This window comes from Lytechinus variegatus, chromosome 4 (genome assembly GCF_018143015.1).
Source record: "Lytechinus variegatus isolate NC3 chromosome 4, Lvar_3.0, whole genome shotgun sequence".
In the NCBI taxonomy this organism is placed as follows: Eukaryota; Metazoa; Echinodermata; class Echinoidea; order Temnopleuroida; family Toxopneustidae; genus Lytechinus; species Lytechinus variegatus.
Genome location: NC_054743.1, coordinates 48,162,283 through 48,183,881, shown reverse-complemented (window position 1 = coordinate 48,183,881; position 21,599 = coordinate 48,162,283). Strand labels below are relative to the sequence as shown.

General features: G+C 38.9%; 1 protein-coding gene across 2 annotated transcripts in view; it reads right to left on the bottom strand.

Annotated features, from left to right (window-relative positions):
• Positions 1-21,599, bottom strand: part of LOC121414214 (activating signal cointegrator 1 complex subunit 3-like) — a 55,966-nt gene that overhangs the window by 10,215 nt on the left and 24,152 nt on the right. For both annotated transcript variants that reach the window (XM_041607301.1, XM_041607302.1), the window contains exons 17-33: positions 20,888-21,139; positions 20,409-20,585; positions 17,118-17,343; positions 15,927-16,180; positions 13,906-14,074; positions 13,626-13,717; positions 13,158-13,286; positions 12,558-12,643; positions 8,119-8,285; positions 7,080-7,225; positions 6,043-6,163; positions 5,050-5,192; positions 3,997-4,134; positions 3,370-3,490; positions 2,675-2,807; positions 1,964-2,089; positions 697-808 (exon numbers count right to left, since the gene is read on the bottom strand). In XM_041607301.1, the coding sequence (XP_041463235.1) occupies positions 697-808; positions 1,964-2,089; positions 2,675-2,807; positions 3,370-3,490; positions 3,997-4,134; positions 5,050-5,192; positions 6,043-6,163; positions 7,080-7,225; positions 8,119-8,285; positions 12,558-12,643; positions 13,158-13,286; positions 13,626-13,717; positions 13,906-14,074; positions 15,927-16,180; positions 17,118-17,343; positions 20,409-20,585; positions 20,888-21,139 (2,592 nt within the window). The remainder of the gene's footprint in view (positions 1-696; positions 809-1,963; positions 2,090-2,674; positions 2,808-3,369; positions 3,491-3,996; positions 4,135-5,049; positions 5,193-6,042; positions 6,164-7,079; positions 7,226-8,118; positions 8,286-12,557; positions 12,644-13,157; positions 13,287-13,625; positions 13,718-13,905; positions 14,075-15,926; positions 16,181-17,117; positions 17,344-20,408; positions 20,586-20,887; positions 21,140-21,599) is intronic.

Sequence of the window (21,599 nt, the reverse complement as noted above, 5' to 3'; positions counted from 1 at the left end):
ATTTGGGTGAGATATTTTCATGAAAAATAATGTTGTTTTAGGTAGACTATATTGGAAAATATATGTAATCAAAGTGAGTTTGCGCATAGGATTGAGTTTTGATTGCAATCTTATTTCCTTACATACTAGATTGGATTGGATTGAATTGAAAATAAAAATCTCAGCAATTGTGTGTCCAGATAATAGAGAGATCCAGATAATGGGAGGCCGGATAAGAGACGTCGGACTGTAATTCACACTTAAATCTTTGTGAAACACCCCCTGGGTATGTAAGAGCTGATATGATAAAGCCAAATTAATTCTGCTGCATTAGTCTAGAGCACTTAGTAAGTAAATTAGTGTAAAGTGCTATGAAAGCAAGACTAATTAACAATAATAATAATAGTTGGATTTATAAAGCGCTTTTTGCCTGAGGATAAAAAGCGCTGCTATGTATTATTACCCCAGTTTAGCTCGAGCTACCATCACTCAGTGTATTCAAGGAAATAATCCTGCCGGCTACCCACTCACCTCACCTGGGTCGAGTACAGCACAGTGTGGATAAATTTCTTGCTGAAGGAAAACACGCCATGGCTAGGATTCCAACCCACGACCCTCTGTTTGAAAGGCAAGAGCCAGAACCACTAGACCAAGATGCGCCCACCATTGATCAATATACATTCATTTATTTGGATAATACATGTACATATCACTCACATCCCCAATCTCTATACAGTAGGAGTAAGCAAGATCCAAGAGAGATTTCTCCACAAGCCCAGATAAGAACTTATTGATGCCTTCATGAGAAGTATCCTCCAGTTCATAGTAACTATGGCAACCAAAATAAACAAGAAAAACATCAAATTTGTTAGATGATTATTGTAATGACAATGATGATGATGAAGAAAAAGAAGACTAAGATGATGGTAATAATGATGGTGATTGATGATTATGCAGATGATGATGATGATAATGATGATATAAACAATGTATCGCAGTAATAATAATAATACTAATAATATCATGCTTTCATAGCGCATATCACTGCCAAATGCGTCCCTATGTGCTTGATTGGATACCCTGTCTTTAGCCCCGCAGCCTTGCACAGAGCGGTGGTATTTCAAGGAATGAATTCCTGCCAGGTACATGTACCTGGGTCAAGGGCTGGGATTCAAACCCACAAACCTCTGTTTCAAAGTCTGAAGACTAATCCACTGGGCCACAATGCTCCCCAGTAGCTTAAATGTATTTCTCAATGTTTCTTTATGTTTCTTTACTAGTGTACTTGTATTTTTCTTAAGATTGTGGAAAATAAATAAACTTGAAACTTGATGATGATGACGATAATGATGAAGTTTGATAAAGATAATGAAAGCAATGATGATAATAATAATGATCATAATAAAAAACTATTAATAAAACTGAGAGCAATAATAATGAATGATGCTACTACAAAAATCACAATAAAAAAGTCACAACCACAACCAAAAACATCAATAAAACAAACAACACTTGACACAACAACTCATAAAGGAGAGATTTGCAAATACCAACCAATTAAAAAAATCCCAGTGCACAATTTAAAAATGAGACAGGAGAGGTTTTACATATACACTGAACACAGGGTAATAAACAGGCCGACATGGAAGGGAATCCCGTACTGCACAAAACCAAATTTTCATTTTTTAGGGGCAATCTTTTTCTTTATGGGGGACGATTGCAACATTTTGGGGGCTATTTCATTCATTTTAAGGGCTATTTTTTGGAGCAACAATTTATGCAAATATCACTAATGTGCCATAGTTAGAATACTGATTCTCTCAATAATCTTGTACACTGTTTGCGACAGACCTTTGGGCTACTCTAGAATGAATGGTCACCACAAAGCATGCATTTTGGGGGAATGTTATGGGCGATTATGGCTGTCATGGAAGTGAATTTGCCAGTCGCCCTCATATACTTCCTACTGTGATTGTTAGGATACCTTGGGTTCATGACGAGTCTTCTGAAGAAGTAAGTCCACGTGATGTAGTCCATTGCATCCTGTTTGGTGGTCACCGTTCCAGCTACGATCTCTGCATTCAGATGCTCAGGCAGTACCTCCAACAGACTGGTAGAAAAATACAAAAACACGACTTACAAAAAACGTCACTCCTGCACACGTATCAAAGACCTGGGGCCTGTTGCATAAAACTTTTTACCTGAGAAAACTCTGGTAAATACTGAAAACTAAGGTTAGTCTGATTTCTGCCATTGACTTTACCACGGGGCACTAACTCCGGTAAAAACAACCTGAGTTTTCTCAGGTAAAAAGTTATATGCAACAGGCCCCTGGGGCCCGTTTCATAAGGGACTTGCTACTCTTGTAACTTTGTCATTATGGCAACTGCCATGTTAACCTTGATTATGATTGGCTGCTGAGCCCTGCTACCATGGTAGTTGCCATAATTTCAAAGTTACAAGAGTTTCAAGTCCTTTATGAAACAGACCCTTAAATTGAACTAAGGATATATGCCAGTAGTGGTGTAGGTCTAAAAATGAATTTGGACAGATTCCCTAAACTTTATACAGGGACCACTACACCACACTTCCACCTCCACATGAGATTAGAACACTTTTTTAGCATATTCTATGTATCTTCCCTTCCCGTTCAGTCTGGAGAGTGTGGGCGGTTAAAGTAAAGCATTAGACTTACTTGGACTCCACGGGGAAAGGCTCGTAAAGAAACTTCTTGTAGAAGTGCTTCTTGATGTCGTGCACCAAGATGACTGCTGTTCCTTTGTCATCATACTGAGGGCGCCCTGCTCGTCCCATCATCTGAAGAACATCTACAGAGGACAAGAAATTGAAGATTATAATCTTAGAGGTCAGGTTAACCATAAAGACTGTGCTGCTCGCTTATTTTCTACTTATAATAATAAAAATAATAACAATACTGGCAGTGATATCCATTTACTGAGGGTACCCACTTCAGTTCCGAAAACTGTTCATTATCCCCGCTCCATCTGGACTGCCTAGACGCTCAAGCATGCAAGGAATTTCTTCCTACCACTAACCCATTTACCTCTTGCTCAAGGAAGTCTCGCGCAACTTTTGGACCACAGAAGGTGGTTCTCAAAACCACCTTTATTGTATTTGGGCATATGAGTCACCATAATTATCGCAAATACAATCACCAACAATACAACTCTGTTCATCTTGCACATAAAATCCAACATCGTGTCAGATGTCTATAACAATGCAAGCTCAAATACAGTGGACTTTGTGAACTGCAAATGTATACTACAGGAACCCTTTAAATGCCTTGGTAAAACAATCTCACCTTTGGATCATAAAATATGAAGTAAAATAGTGCACGAAAGACCATGTCGTATTGAAAATGCTACATACCTGTGATAGGAAAGTCAGCATATCTCTTTGTCTTGCCATCAAAGTACTCGGTGCCTTTGATCACCACCAGATGGGCAGGGAAATTGACTCCCCAGGCAAGGGTGCTAGTTGCTATCAACACCTGCAGGATGTTTTAGAGAGAATATCAAAATCACACTTTGTCTTGTATTTCAAGTGTCTTATGGTACACGTTTTCTTGTTACATGACTGCAACACATCATCATCATAATCATCACCACCATCATCATGGCCATTATCATTCGCATGACCACCACCACAATGAGCACCACAACCACCTCCACCACCAAACACTGCCTGATATTCTCACCTCATGTTTTCATGTTTTATATAATTCATGCATTATCATCACAATCACCACCAACACCACCACCACTACCACCATCATCACCACCGCCATCGTTTTTATTATTCACCACTTGTGGAATGGAACACCTATCAGCAAATGTCCATAGCCCCGAGAGTCATCATCATCATCACCATCGTCAATACCATAATCATCATAATCATCATCATCATCACAATCTCCACCATCACCATCACCACCATCGTCCATACCATAATCATCATAATCATCATCCTCGTCATCATCGTTGCTCAGCTCCTCACCTGTATCCTCTGGTTACAGAAGAGTTCCTCCACTGTCTTCCTATCCCTCTCATGTAAACCAGCGTGATGCATTCCAATTCCAAATGACAATGTCAAGCGTAGATTACTATCCTTCACTGACTCAATAATGTGATCCATCTGGAAAGAAGAAAAATGAAGCAAAATTGATTCTGTTCGTCTGGTTACCACAGACCGGTACCAGCAGCACAAAACTATTGTTAGTGCTAAAACCAGAGAACCTGTAGCAGCCGGTATTGTACAACGCCTACTTAGCTAGTTGTACGCGATCAAATGGGAGGCTGAACGTCACACATTCGTACCGTTGCACACAAGACGTACCATTCAAAATGTACCGTCCAAAATGTACCATTGCACGGTTTTAGGAGGTGACGTCACAATGCGATTTCATTGAATAAGATGACAATGGGCGTACAGCTCGCTGGCTAAATGCGCAACGCTGTCCAAGGTCATGTGCGCTTGTGGGCCCGGCTTGTGGGATTTTGCCTTTCGCTTTCAATATTTTTGCTCCCTTTTCATAGAATACTGGAGGGAAAAAACTCTTGTTTTTTCATATTTTCGCTAGATTCCGAGGCGTTGCACAACACAAATAGCGAATATTCTTATTCGTGCAATGGTGCGAGATTTCGCATTCGGTGAAAGAAAGAAAGCTCTATTCAACTCGGCTAACGCCTCGTTGAATAGAGCGAGTTGAATAGAGAATCTTTCTTTCACCTCATGCGAAATCTCGCACCATCGCACTCATGCCTATTCGCTATTTGTATATCGCAGTGTGGCCTAATGTCACAAAAAAGTGTTATTTGATACATCATGATGTTTGACATCACAATCCCAAACATGTGACTGGGCCTACTATAAGTGCTGACTGCCAGGTAAGATTTGATGTTGACTCTCATATTTTAGGTTTCTGACAACAAAAACTGAGTTTTTCCATTAAATTCCATTAATCCTATTTTCGAACTGAAATAGGTGATTTTTCCCCATTTTCTGTTTTACAGGACACACACTCCAAACCAGACTTTCCAAATGTTTTACCTGTCGTTCTTCCATGTGCATCCATTGCTTGGGATTGTCGTCTCCGGCTAGATAGGATATCAGATCTAGAGCAGTCAGCCTGGTCTGTCTCCGAGAAGACACAAAGATCAGAGCCGGTTTGGTCGGGGAATGCACTTTGATGGCTGTGGGATAAATGAAAGGAATTGGATTAGATAAGATGATCTAAGATCCATGTCATAGACCCCATGGATCCACAACTTGCCACGGATCTGAAGATCCACAAGGATTCTAATCGAATCTGTGTTTAATTCTACAATTTTTTGAGCAACATGAAAATAGTATTCATCAGTCCTCTGTAACAAAATATTCAGGGAAAAAAGGAATTTTTGATCCGACGTATGATGCACTGTTCTTTGAGCACAAAGTCACATTTTTCTGACTATTTGATAAAAGTGTATATGTACAGGTATGAAGACTATCCTTATGACCATGATCCTAAGGGAGGAAATTACACTTCAGAGTTTGGTGCATCCTTACGGGTATATATTCCCAGGATTTGAAGAGGACTCTGCTATTGGACAATTGTATTTCTTGTTGTATTCACCAACATCTTCACTAGGAAGATCAATGTAATTTGCATGCAGGTGTCAAGCATCAGCCAGTTATGTAGCACCTGCACAGTAAACAGCCGCTGCACTGCTCTGGGCTACATCGGTGCTGACCCACTGATACACCTGCTGACGTCACATCACACAGCAGAGTTAGGCAGAGCCAACATGCCAGGGTCTTTAAAACAGCTACAAAAGGATGCGCAAACTGAGAATCGTTAGAGTTCGGGCATTCAGAACATGGCATCTGCAAAGGCGTTGTGTAATGGTGGCGTCAATGGGCAGCTGGCGCAGCGAGCAGGGTGTACCTTTGTCCAACAGTGCCCTCTTTAACCCCAGGAATGTATAGCTATAAAACGTGCCATTTTAACAGAAGGTAATGTTAATAAGGAGTGTTAGGATGGGAGTGGCTTTCTATATTCACCTTGGAATGTTGGTTTGTTCATGGTGGCCATGCGCGGGCAGTAGTGCTTTCCTGGAAAGCCGCTGATATGTACTTCAAGAGGAACAGGTCGTACAGACGGACGGAAGTTGAAAAGCCCCACCTGTCATTAAAGTGTATATCAAAGAGCACATATCGCAAAATAAAAAGGCAAAAATTAAAATCAGATGGGTGTTACCTTTCGTGGGGAGTGGATTATCATTTGGTGACCCCGGACTTTGTGAAATTTGGGAAATACCTGTGACAGAGATATCTTTGGGGTCTTCGGCCAAGCCTGCTTAGCCTCTGGAAACTGTTGAGCCAGGGAAATTCCCATGATATGTATATCATATTGGATGGCTCAGAATGGAATACCAGAAATATTCCTGCAGGTTTTGATAGCAACTAGCACCCCAGCCTGGGGAGTCAATCTTCCTGCCCATCGGTAGTAATCAAACGCAGATGAGTGCAATATTGGCCCAAAGGAGAGAAATGTTTCTGGTATTCCATGAAATACAGCCTTCCAATATAATTATGATCTATCTCATCCCTCCCCCTCCACAAAAAAAACAAGTGAGAGAAATTTGATAAAACAAGTCATATCACTTATCACATTATGGCATTCATTAGGAATAGGTTCAATTTTGTTGTTGACATGCGAGTAACATGTACCTGTAGTTCATTATGACGTCATTGGGTGTCATTGTGCTCTATGCTGCGCATCGCATTGCTTTCATTATTGCATGTGTTGTATATTTCACACGTTACATGTATCATCAACACCATCGTCATCAACATCATCATCATCATCATCACCATCATCATCATCATCATCACCATCATCATCATCGTCACCATCATCATCACCATCAATGTCATCGTTGTCAGCATCCATCATTGTCATTACCACTACCACCAACACCACCATTATCATCATTATCATCATAATCATCACCTTCGCCTCCATCATCATCACCATCATCTTTCTGAAATACCTCCCCCCCCCACATTCCCCATAGGTGACATTGATGTTCCCTTACCTCCTTGATGCCCAACCAATCGGCCAGGTCTCTGGCATTAGCCAGGGCGGTGGACAGGCCTATCACTCGCACCTTCCGCTCGGTATGGTGCGAGATGAAGTTTGTCCTGGAAACGATGACTTCAAGAACTGGCCCTCTCTCATCACCTGTTTTAAATATTCACCAAGCAAAGATAAAAGGAATCAACTAAGTGATATCAATGAGACTTGCCGCCGTTTCACACGGTCCCAAAATCGTAATTTAGATGATGATTCCAGTAAAAAATAATGCGATGCAGTTCTTTGATTGGGTTTCACGGACAAGTCACCATGGACACAAAACCACCTTTGCTCTAGAATTCGAATTCAAATCAGTTTTCGAGTGAACGTGTGAATGGTACAATGATTCTAAAGACGAACGGCAATCATCATCACGATGATTCAAGATTCTCGTGTGAAAAGGCCCTTGGTAAACAAAACAGGAAAAATTATCCAAATGTGCGCTTTCAAACATAATACATGTACATGTAGGTGTGTTTACATATGACCAAAAGCATGTTGAAATAGTAGGAATTAATACATTTTATTTTGAATCAATTTTTTCCTTGAAATGAAAATGTGCCTTATTGGCAATTATCTTTAACTTTGATTTTTCAAAAGGAAGGAGAGAGTTTTGTTCCACGAGAAATTTGACAAACAAACAAAAAAAGTTCTTCATTTGAGTAGGCCTATGCATGACATATTCCCAACAAAATAATTGCTTTGCCTCTCAAAAGGGGGGAGGGGGGCAAGGGCAAGATGTGTCCCTACCTGGATCTGCCATCTGTTTCATAAAACTTGTTACAATATAAACTTACAACAGTTAAAAGCCACTGAAATCCTTCTGTCTGATTGGTGGATAGTGAATCTATTATAGAAATTCTGCATGTGTCACTATAACAAGTCTTCATGAAACAAGGCCCATATCTGACAGATATGGGCACTACATAAAACCCCAATGCTATGACATTACTTCAATAATCAATATGATTTCAATTATCCATAGTCACACGACTCCTTACCAAGCAGATGTATCTCATCAATGACTAGCAGCGAGACAGCCTTGACGTAGTTCCTATTCTGCCAGCTACGGCTCACTCCATCCCACTTCTCAGGGGTCGTCACGATCACGTCTGCCCTGGCGATGGCATTGACGTCTGGTGTCACATCACCCGTAAGCTCCACCACCCTGTCCAAGACGGAAATTTAAACTCCGATGCAAATATTGACTAATTCATCTGTTACATCACTATCATTACGTTGAATAAAGCATCTTTATTTCACCTTATGCGAAACCTCGCACCATCGCACTCATGCCTATTCACTATTTGTATACTGTTACACCACTGCACTAAGTTCTTCTTCTACCTGAAGTTCTTCCACCAGTATGACGAAGACCAAAATAACAACTACTAATACATGTAAATGTACTTCTTAGACGTATACACCTACTTGTGACTCCTTTCCAAGGTGTTGTCATAATGATGTCTGCTTGTTGGAGTTACTTAGAATTTATCTTCTTTTGAGAAGGGCGTTTAAAGGTCAAGTCCACCCCAGAAAAATGTTGCTTTGAATCAATAGAGAAAAATCAAACAAGCACAATGCTGAAAATTTCATCAAAATCGGATGTAAAATAAGAAAGTTATGACATTTCAAAGTTTCGCTTATTTTCAACAAAACAGTTATATGAACGAGCCAGTTACATCCAAATGTGAGAGTCGATGATGTCACTCACTCACTATTTCTTTTGTTTTTTATTGTTTGAATTATACAATATTTCAATTTTTACGAATTTAACGATTAGGACCTCCTTGCCTGAAGCACAAAATGTTAAAATAATGGAATTCCACGTGTTCAGGGAGGAATGAAACTTCATTTCACATGACAATGACAAGAAAATAAAAATATTTCATATTTCATATAATAAAATACAAAAGAAATAGTGAGTGAGTGATGTCATCAACTCTCTCATTTGGATGTAACTGGCTCGTTCATATAACTATTTTGTTGAAAATGAGCGAAACTTTAAAATGCCATAACTTTCTTATTTTACATCCGATTTTGATGAAATTTTCAGTGTTATGCTTGTTGAATTTTTCTCTTTTTATGTAAATCAAGTTTTTGTTGGGGTGGACTTGTCCTTAAGTTTGAGGTGGCTGGTTGGAGGGGTAGGGGGCGACTGACGACGGTGTGGTACAAGCATGGGGTGAGAGGAGGGATGGGTTGAGGGAGGATGCACTGTAGGGAGGATGTACATGTAGGCAGAAAAAACTTGACCCCACCAGTATTCTTTTTCATCGTACAAACCTTTGTAATTTACGATTTGAATTACATTGACCAAAGATATACAGCTATTTATTGCAGGGAACCCATACAAACAAGCTTTGCTTTCCAGTGGGTTCCCTTTTTCAATTCTGTGCATTATATTTTTGTGTTTTGCTTTACATTGTAAGAATTTTGGAATGAAAAATACCGGGGGGGGGGGGGGTAAATGCTATCAATCAATTAAAGTGGAGGGAGGGGGTGAGGGAAATCTCTGTAAATGTAAGGTGATTCCGGCCACCCCCCCCCCCCCCCCTATTCAGGTACAAATAACTTGCCCTTTCTTTTTACGTATTTGTTACATGTTCTTGTCAGGATCAATCTTGCCCTCCTAATGGTTTTTATTCTTCTTTTTTCGACCTAACTCCTCTAACCCTGTACTCTTTCCTTGCCTTCTCCTTTCCTAAAATCTTTCTTGATCCTGATGATATACAGTTATGCATGAATGTAATTTTACTAGTTAAAATTGTATCATAGATCAATAGTATACAGCATACTGTATTTTATCTACTTGCACACTTGAACAATGTAATGTAAAATGTATTCAATGAAATGTATACTTGTATTTTTAGCTTTGTAATTCACATGCAATTCAGTTTGTTAACTGCAATATGTGGAGAATTTTAATAAATAGGGGAATGCGGGGTAAGTTGTGACACTTTTTGCATTTTGCACATTAGAATTGATATGACTAGTAATATTGTAGAAATAAGTACCTTACCTTTAAATTTGATTCTTAGGAAATATCTTTCACCTATATATAACTTTTTACCCTCACGCTGAATGTCATTGTGACCTTTGAAAAAAACGATGTCAAATGGCTCAACTTGCCCCATATATGGGGTAAGTTGTGCCACCGTCTGGGGTAAGTTGAGCCACAAAAACTATGTACAAAATGTATGCGGGAATAACCAGAATGTCAATTTTCAGAGATGCTAACTGATAGCTCAAAAAAATCCTGAAAACCCAGGCCGGGGTCCAGGGGCCCGCCCAGGGCCCCTGGCGGGGTCAAGGGCGAAGCCCCCTGAAGCTGGAACGTTTTCTTATTCTTTAGAGGGCTGAAATCATTGATCTACAGTAGTACATAACAAATAATTGGCCAAATCGTGGTTTTGGGAACCACTCGTAGATTTGTGTACGCGCACTTGTGTTCAAAGTGAATGGAGGTGGAAATAGGGAACCGTGCGTGTGACTGAATAAAGCGCTGCTGTATGAAGTGAACGGTGGTTCCCTATATCACGATAATGCCAAATAATTAATGACATAATAAACTTCAAATCATAGGCAAGAAAGGTGCTCAAAAAAAAAAAATCATGTAACCCGTACTCATTACGGTACGGGTTAACCTGCTGCGGCCAATGGGTGCGACTCGGGACGGGTGTATGTAGCAGCTGGGGTGCCCTTTTTCACTCACTGTACTCATCAACAAGACAATCCTATACTATTGAAAATCCATAAATCACAATTTCTATCAAAATGATGGATAGTTCACACATATGAATTGATGAATACGCACCAGAGAACACATATTTCATGGTAGCAAATAGGTTTTCAGCTGAAATCCCGCGGCAGACAACCAATCACTCACGCAGCAGCAGGCAATTGCAGCCACACCGGGCCGTGCTTCGAGCGGTTCTACCGGGCGATCGCCCGACTGGGATAGCGCTGACACCCGTATCCCTGCAGGGTATAGGGCGGCGTTTGCAACTGCTCGCGCGTACCGTGCAAGTACAGTACCAGCTAAACTTCATGCTGCGCACAACGCTAATAATTTTCCGTCTGCGCAAATTGGCCATCCAAAATTGAAATTGCGCTCTCCGTAGCGAACTCCGTGACAAGATTTGGAGGGGAAATTTTTACGGATTTCACTTTGACAATCGATTTTTTTTTCCGGAATATTTTTCAGCAAAGGAAAAAATCCGGAATTCCGGAAAAATCCGGAAAATTAGCAACTCTGATTTTTCACTTGCTAATTCTCTATAAATACTAACATCTTCTAAAAGTAAAAGAACTATCATGTGAATTTGCTCCTTTCTGCCTGCATATCAATGGCTTTTTACGGTTTTTAATTTTTTTATTATACATCACCATAAGAATTATCATGGCTCAACTTGACCCATGTTGATTTGGCTTCAATTACCCAAGTCCAAACTTATTGCAATATATTCACATCCACACATTTCTTATGCATTCATCATGTAAAAGACTATTACAAGAATGAAAATCCATACCTGGACTAACAATATTGTTCTTATTTCTATAGTATCTTTAAAGCTGTGTGTGGGTAAAAAGCACTTATCTACTTCACACCCTTTTTTTACTTTTTTTGGCTGAAATTTGTATTTTTCCCTCTAAAAAAGTACTTTTTGTTTCAAAGTTGAAAACCAAATTGTGGGGTTAAGAGTTATGCGATGGGTCATCAATACATGACACCACCACAATGTCTGACTCGTTCATTATTTGCCTGGGGGTGGTGGCTCAACTTGCCCCTATGCTCATCTTACCCCGCCTTCCCCTATCAATTATCTATCTATGTGTCTATCTACAATGTATCTACTAAACCAGATGTTAAAGGGGAAGTTCACCCTGAAGAAAACTTTGTTGTGAAAATAGCAGAAAAAATAGTAAAAAATATTGGTGAAGGTTTGAGGAAAATTTGTTAAAGAGTAAGAAAGTTATTAGAGTTCAAAAATTTTGGATTTGTGACGTCATAAACGAGCAGCTGCCCCATGTGTTATGTAATATAAAATGTATGAATTTCAAATTTTGTATGGTTCCTGATGACTTAATTTTGTTTTCGTTTCATGATCGGGTATGAAATGATTTGTCTATTGATATACAAAAGTTACAGTGAAAACCATTTTCAATTTTCTGAGAAAATGACATTTCATTGATTTTTTACCATTCGCTATTTAGGAATGCTGCTCGCATATGACGTCACAAATCAAATAATTGAAATTCTAATAACTTTTTAATTGTTTGATGAATTTTTCTCAAACCTTCGGCAATATTTTTTATTATTTTTTCTGCTATTTTTACAATAAACTTTTTGTCAGGGTGAACTTCCCCTTTAAGACCTGAATTATTAGTGCTACTACCAATACTAACACAGATGAACAGTCATGAGTGTTGAACCTACCTTTTTCCAAGCTTCTCTTCCAGTCTGACTTTCCAGTCCTGGATTCTCTCTCGTACCAAAGCCTTCAGGGGTGCTATGTATACAACCTGGGGAATATTTCACAGTGCAAATACTCAGTGAAATTCAATGACAAATTTGCTATCATCCAATCAGGTGCAATGATTTCGGTAGCTTATAACAGTTTTCAGATAAAATTACTAATTTGTGAAATGCTCTACAAGAACAATGGAAGTGTTTAAAAAAAAGAAAAAAAAACAGATGCATCAGGGTAGGAAATAATTTGCATTCTTTAGGGGCTTATCTTTTTTTCCAAATGTACTGGGGCGATTGCAGAATCTGGGGGAGGGGGCCTATTTATTTCCATTTCAGGGGCGAGCAATTATGCAGTAAAGTTAATATCACAATTCCGCCATAGTGAGGATAAGATTTTCAAACTCTTGACTATTGTTAGTGACAGATCTTGGGGCAACACTAGAAAAAATTGTCGCCACAAAGCATGCATTCTAGGGAAACTTTAAAGGCCATTTGGGCTGGAAAGAGGGCAAAATCTCCCGTCAGCCTCATGTACTTCCTACGCCAAGACCATCCAATGATATTTACCTTTGTCTTTGGTTGCTCGTTGAATACTCTGAACATGGCTATCTCAGCTGCTACAGTCTTCCCGGAGCCAGTGGGGGCACCCAGCAACACGTTATGGTCCGTGTGGTACAGGGTATGGAAGATTTGCGTCTGGTGATACACAAAAGGAAAGAATGTACTAGATGTATGAAGGGGTTCCCATGTCTGCCGACATACAACTTGAACTTGAGATTGAACATTGAATTCATTAAGTTTCCACAAAATTTTGTTGATCTTGTTCCTATATTCCTCATGGTGTGTTTGCCTAATATCTCATAGAAATTTGAGCAAAATATATGATGATCATCATCACCATCATAATCACCTATATCAAAGTAACCATTAGCATCAACATCATTGTCGTCCTCCTCCTCTTCATCATCAACATCATCATCATCATCACAACCACCACCATCAATATCATCATGTTCAAATATTTTGACATCCTACCTGGATAGGATTGAAGTAGTCAAATTTCTGTAGCATCTGATACTGTGCATTCTTGAGGGCCGTCTTTGGGAGGGGTACAAGGTCCAACAATTCTACGCAAAACAAAATATACAACAACACAAAAGATGAGACAACGGTACAGTCAACATTGCAAACATCTACCTTGTTGGATCTTTGCCTCAAAGTAGGCACCGATCCAGAAATTTACAACTTTAGGGTCAACTTGTCAGTCCCCTTGTGCCAAACCATGCTCCCTCCCTCCCTCCCATCGTGAACTCACCCGTGTGCGGAGGATGTCTTTCGGGTAGGATAAGATGCTGGAATGAGATTGGACAGATGGTCTCCGATCCGAGCCATCGATCCGATACAGCCTTGACGTAGTACTGGGACGGTAATGGCTCAAAGATTGGGATTGTGAACACCAGAGATTGGTCCTCTCCACTTACAACCTGTTACCCAGGAAAAAAAAAGACAATGGTTCAGATACAAAAACAGTATCAATTGCTTTTGCGAGGCATTGCTTGACATTTGCAAGATTCTGTATGCATAACAAGTGAAATGCCGTCTCACCTGCATCACGGGGTTCAATATAGCATCAGTGCTGACTTTGAAAACTACTCTAACTCGCACAAGATGTTCAGTGATACATGGTTACTTTTATGTCCACTTTTTATGAACTAGACCAATAAACTTACAGAGATATGATGGTTATTCAACAAAAAAAAACCAACATGGCCAAAGTTCATTGACCTTACATGACCTTTGACCTTGATCATGTGACTTGAAACTCGCTCAGGATGTTCAGTGATACTTGATTACTCTTATGTCCAAGATCATGAATCAGATCCATAAACTTTCAAAGTTATGATGGTAATTCAACAGATACACCCAATTCGGCCAAAGTTCATTGACCTTTGACCTTGGTCATGTGACATGAAATGCGCACAGATGTTCAGTGATACTTGATTACTCTAATGTCCAAGTTTAACGAACTAGACCAATAAACTTTCAAAGTTATGATGGTAATTCAACAGATACCCCCAATTCGGCCAAAGTTCATTGACCCTAAATGACCTTTGACCTTAATCATGAGACCTGAAACTTGCACAAAATGTTCAGTGATGCTTGATCACTATTATGTCCATGTTTCATGAATCAGATCCATAAACTGTCAAAGTTATGATGGGAATTCAACAGATACCCCCAATTCGGCCAAAGTTCATTGACCCTAAATGACCTTTGACCTTGGTCATGTGACATTAAACTCACGCAGGATGTTCAGTGATACTTGATTAACCTTATGTCCAAGTTTCATGAACTAGGTCCATATATTTTCTAAGTTATGATGACATTTCAAAAACTTAACCTCAGGTTAAGATTTCGATGCTGATTCCTCCAACATGGTCTAAGTTCATTGACCCTAAATGACCTTTGACCTTGGTCATGTGACATGAAACTCTAAGAGGATACTTGATTAACCTTATGGCCAAGTTTCATGAACTAGGTCCATATACTTTCTAAGTTATGATGTCATTTCAAAAACTTAACCTCAGGTTAAGATTTGATGTTGACGCCGCCGCCGTCGGAAAAGCGGCGCCTATAGTCTCACACTGCTATGCAGGTGAGACAAAAATGAGCAAACAACTGCTTTTGCTAGTAAGCTCAAGCAACTGCTAACGGCCTGCTCGCGTTTGCTTGACGATTAAGTTATTGCTAAAAAGCATAATGCATAAAGTGAACACCTTGCCTGTATGTTAAAGCATTTCCTTGTGTTTTTTCAAGCTCTGTCAGAGAAGCTAAAGGGTTTGCGCACCTGAGAGAGCCCTAAGGTGTACAGTATCCTACATGTGCATATTTTTTTCCTAGTAATCTTTTGTACAAAGTAGCAAAATACATCCACAAAAAATGTTTATCAATTCAAACATGTCTCTTTTACACTAAGATAGTTAGAGGATATAGGCCTACAGTAAAACATAAATGTAGTGGTAGTAACTGTTGCAGGAGACTGGAAGATTGAAAACACTTTCTCCCAAAACTTGTTGATAAAATAATTACAAAACGTATGAAAAGTTGCCTTATTTGGATTTCTTTACACTGATCTTATTTTTTCCATCTCATCGCCAATTCATGGCTTTAAAGAAGGAACTGCACTAGAAAATGATTTTCTTTTAATTTTTCTTTTTATAGATCTTTTCTTTTTTAATCCTATTCCATACGTAATTGTTGGCATTCAGTATAGAGGCTGCCAAAGAATCTCCTGGGTAGAGAGCAACAAAGGCAAAAAAAGATCTTCCAAATTACCTGTTTCTTCTGCAGGAGAAAGTACTCCGAATGGTAGATGTGGTTGTTCTCTGGGTCCTCCACCCAAATCCACCAGGATTCGGACCCGGTGCCGTGGACGCGATCGTTCCAGGTGAAGTCCGGCGTGATGGTCAGACGCACCCGTAGCACGGTGCGAGTGATTGGCTGGATGGAGGCGTCGAGTTTGATGGCCGGCAGCTGGTGGGCACACCCCTTGATCTTGGGACCCATGCTGACATGGTGGACCATCAAACCTAAAAAAAAAATAAAATTCAGGAATAAGCAATCGTAGTAGTACATTTACTTTTCCAACCTCATTCACATGCATGCAGTTTCTTCAAAAAAGAGAAACTTTAATTTGCAGTTTCTCTTCAACAGTCTGATTACTCATAATCAGACATATAGTAGGTGGCAGGAGACAACTAGATAGAGTGAACTATACATGAGAGTTTTGTAGTGTTTCTTTATGTTGTGCATTCAATAAAAAAAATTTATGTCTGAAGCTAATCCTTGCACTCTTAAAATTGACAATCCAATATCACCAACAAAATTATTACCCCAAAATAGGATTGCCAACAACATAATTATTACCTCAAAAGATGATTGCCAACAACAAAATTATTACCTCCAAAGTATCTCGTAAGAAATTAAATGTCATGTCCCCAAACCAGGAGATACCTTTCCTTTGAGTCCATCTTATGAGCCTATCAACATAAAACTTTCCTGTCATTCTCATAAGAAACCATAAGAGCAATAAAAAAATCACGTCCCCAAGCCAAGAGACACATTTCAACAAAAAGTCTCTCTCGGCCTGACGAGTTTGTGGCCTGTTCTTATCAATTTTGTTGCATCCATCTTCCTGGGCTTATCAACAGAGCTTCTTGTTTTCCAGCTTGAAAAAGATCTCATGTGAAATCAAAGGTCATGTCCCCAAGCCAGAAGACACCATTAAGAAGACACCTTTCAAATTGATCCTCTTAAAACTCTTTAAACATGACAAGTTTTAGGATTGATCTTACCTATTTCTTTCGAGTCCATCTCCCTGGGCTTATCGCAAGAGAGCATCCTGGCTTCCAGCTTGCGTAGTATCTCACAAGATATCAAAGGTCATGTCCCCAAACAAGAAGACACCTTTCAAATAGATTCTCTCAAAAATCTTTAAACCTGGCAAGTTTTGCGACTTGATCTTACCTATTTCCTTTGAGTCCATCTCCCTGAGCTTATCAACGGAGAGCTTCTTGGCTTCCAGCTTGCGTAGTATCTCATAGGATAGGACCGAGAACTGTCTAAGAGGGTTCTCCCAAGCCCAGAGACGTCTATCTATGGACTTGGACAGCATCAGAAGGTTTGCAGCCATCAGGGGCCAACCGGTTCGGAGGGTGATCTCAAACAGGGCTCGGATGATACGTGCCGCATTCTAGAAGGGGCAAGCAGAAGTTTGTGCACATTCTTATATGAAACTTCATAAGTACATGCATGTTTCAGAGTGAGGCGACTTGTGCGTTGCAAGTAGACAAAGAAACTGCTTAACAATCAAATTATTCTTCATCAGTAAGCAACAAAAAAATGTCAATAGTTTTGGTGAACAAACTCATTACACCATCAAATGTGACTTGAGATATTGAAATGAAATTATCACATATCTTGTGTGTTGTGACAACATAATGATGTCATGAGATTTTCACATAACTTTGGCCACTCTACTTAGACTTGAAGCGTACAATACACATTTATCAGCTTACTATTAGGCAAGACGATGAGTCACTGTGCTTGAATACAATAAAATTGTTTCTCAACCATGTGGCATTACATGTATATCATGAATAAGGTTTAGCGTGTATTATATACTACATGAATTAATTCCTCTCAATGATTGGTTTGAATAGCATATGACCAAACACATCATACATGTAGACATGATGTGAATGATGCTGCTGTAAGTAAAATGCCAATAGAAAAAAAATGCCATGAACTGAAATCACAGGGCTATGTTACCTAAAAGTTACTATTATAGTACCTTTGCCATCCAACTGTAACAACCAGGGTAACAATGCTTTATCAGCCAATCAGAATCTAGGATTTTAGGCTAGTGACCATTGGATGGCAATTGTAACTTGGCCCAGACCATGTAATGTCTTGAACATGCCCAACCGCCAGCTACTCAGTCAGACTGCAGGTCCCAAGAAAGTTTCTTCTTTCATCCAAGTGATATTCATGACTTGAGATGTTTTGCATATTTAATGAGCTTGATGCGAACCAAAACACCTCTTTTCATTCGGTCATTGCTGCTCTAATTGTGCATCGAATTTCATGAATTTGGTACCATTGTAAAGAAGAATAATCATTCTTTCAGGTCATATGTTTGGATTTATTCAAAGATTTTGTAATATATGTTAACATTTTGATCTAAAATATGCTACAAAATAAATATTTTCACCTGACAAAAGCTACTATTTTCACACTTTTTTTATGTTTGAGCCTAAATGATTTTTATATCATGATAAAGCTGAATATGTATGCTTTGAAATGATATAGGTTTCAAAATAAGAATTGGTTTAATCGGGTCAAGATCACACTTTTCATTTGCCAAGTACATAAAGCAGTTTGAAAACAAGAATACTGCACTCTGATTGGTCAAAGAGACCACCCAGTGGCAAATTCCAACGGTTCCAGTGCCTGGGTTCGTGGGAAGGTCACACTTCCCACGTGGTAATCTCCTCAAATACCCCGCGCCTGTTGTTCTGTGAACCTTATCCAGCCAATCAGGACTCTGGATTTCATGCAAGTACAAAATTTCAGAAATCTCGTCTTGTACCTTGGTGGGAAGTGTGATCTTGACCCGATTAAAAGGTGCCGCATATCAAGAGTGGCATTGTGAGAAAGTACAGAAGTTCAGCTTTATGGTGATATAGATATCATTGAGGCTCAAAATAAAAAGTTTTGCACAATTTGCAAAAGAAAACAGAGGAAGAAAACTCAGTTTTGAGGCACATTTTCAGGCCAGAAATGTACTTATTTAACAAAATATTGTATACAAAATAAATGACCAATATGAAAGAGTAACTTTTACTCTATCTGATGGTGCAATAATATTTCATTTAACTTGAGGTTAAAACAGGTAAATTCTTAGAGAAAGAAAATCTCACGAATCACGAGATTTTGCAAGGGGGAGGATTCAGCCACGAGATGATTTGGATGAATCTGGCCTTTTTGCTCATTAGCATAGGGACCTGCGGTCTGACTGTACTATATATAATACAACTACCATATTTTCCGGTGTATAACCGCGCCTTTTTTCCCACTTTAAAATCTTGAAATATTGGGTGCGGTTTATACACAGAAACAACAAATTTTCGTCGGAAAACTGACGACGTTTTGTTGGTGATATGATGTACAGTTGAACCAACAATAATATAGAATATTTAATGTATAATTATTTGTTGGTTACTAAAAATAGGGAGTATATTTTGCAAAGTTTTCTTTGAAAAATCTTCTTTGTAAAGATTAGTTTATATGATTTATTTAACTACTATCAATTTAAAAATGTTTTCCAAAAAAAAACTGATTGTTTTGTGATGAAAACTTTTTTTTCAACAAAACTTGCACGGGAAATGCTCTTCAATAGACATGTTAGCGTAATCAATCGTAATCGGTTATTAAAAAAGCAATAAATAATGTCCTTTATTCTTTATTTCTCTAGTTTTTCTCTCAATATTATAAAAAAAATCCCTTTTTATACCATAATTTTGATATTAAAAATGCCATTTTATGGTCACCTTTTCCATAAAAAAAACCCTGTTTTTTTGTAATGAAAACTTATTTTTTTACACCTAAAAAGTGCATTGAAAATGCTTTACAATAGGGATATAATCGTAATCGATCGTAATCAGTTTGAAAATTAGCAATAAAAAATGTCCTCTATTCTTCATTTTTTTTCTCCCTCAATTTATCTCAACATTTTTGCTTTCTTTTTCCATTTTTAGACTATAAGTTTGATATACAATACTGCCATTTCATGGTCTTTTTTTTCTTTATTCTACAAAGAAATAATTCATATTCTTTGAAAAATAAAGTTAAAGAATGGAGTAACCATTTTTTTAAATATGAAAATTAGTAATATATCTTTTGGTCTGTCAAATAATTGTCAGTTTAATTCATTCATCCAAATAATACCAAACTCAGTTTGCCAATTTTTTTTTTTTTAGAGCCTCCTGATTTTGGGGGTGCGGTTAATACAAGGCCGAGGTTTATATTCCAAAAAATAACGTTACTTGACTGAACTGTACTTGTAAACGATTGCTCTGGCAGCAATTGCTGGATTTAACTATACCCTATCCTTAACCTAACATAAAACTCCATTGCAACCCTAACCCTAGAGAAAATAATGCCCAGATAATTGTCTCCGGAGATAAATATCGCCATAGCCATTGCTGTCGGAGCAATTGTAGCCAAAGCAAATGTCATAACACCCGGTACACTCACCTGAGCAACGTATGCTGAATCCGAGACGAGGGAGAAGCTATCCACGTTGCCTCTAGAGATGAAGGTTTGGAGGAGGATATTGACCTTACCATGAGCGTTCTCTACCCCACCGGCAGCGGGCATCTCACAATCGTCTTCAAGGTGGTCCTGGAGTTCTCTCATCTCATCCTCACGAACCTAGGGTTGGGATCAAACAAGATATATCATTGACCGCACAAGAAACATTCTCTTCTCGACCTGGAGCAGGGATATCAGGATGTTCTTGAAGCGGTCTCATCCTCACAAACCTGTGGTTTGGATCACACAGGAAACATCAAATTTTTTTTAACATGTAAGTTTCTCTACTCCACCTTCAGTAGGCAACTCAGGATGATCTTACGGTGAAATATTTACAACATTTCATTAATACACCTTGATAGAAATTCTGCCATTTCAATAGATAAAATGCAAAATGAAAGAAAGGTTCTGCCAAACTATACCTTGATTTGCTCAAACTCTTGCGCCTGCGAGACCATGGAGAAGACCTCGGCCTCGCTCATGACCGATTTCATCATCTCGTTGAACTTCTCGATGGTGGCATGCTTGATGTAGAAGTGGCTTGCGACCCGTCCGAGGTCTGTCGAATGGAGGTCGCCGGTATGCTCCACAAACCGGATCATCTTGGCCTTGTCCAGACTACGGGCTGCTGTGATGATCAGGTCATTACGAAACTTGGCAAGGCCTGGGTCACTCTGAAAATCAAAATCACAGTGGAACATACATGTCAATGTTGCAAGGTCGCATTTAATTGACACCTTTTTTTACCATAGAAACAAAGTTTTTAAAGATCCTTGGGTTCAAGTTTCTACTTATTTATTTCCATTTTCAAAAATGAACATAACAAATAGCATATTCAAATATATGAATGTACAAAACAGAATAAACAAATAAATATTTACTTAAATATCAGCAACTTCCACTCGCCCCACAAAAAAGTGCAAGTATTCCCCGACCTTGATCTCACTCGTGTGTGTGTCTCTGTACAGAGGGCCATACGATATTTGGTATTAAATTTTTTCTGAAAGGTAAATGCTAGTTTTGGTAAAGATATCAAAATGAGTTCCTACAGAATCAAATGAAATGACCACCAAAGTGTCTGTTCGTATGAATAAAACGCATGTGCCAAAGGATCCTGGAAGAAATTGTGTAATT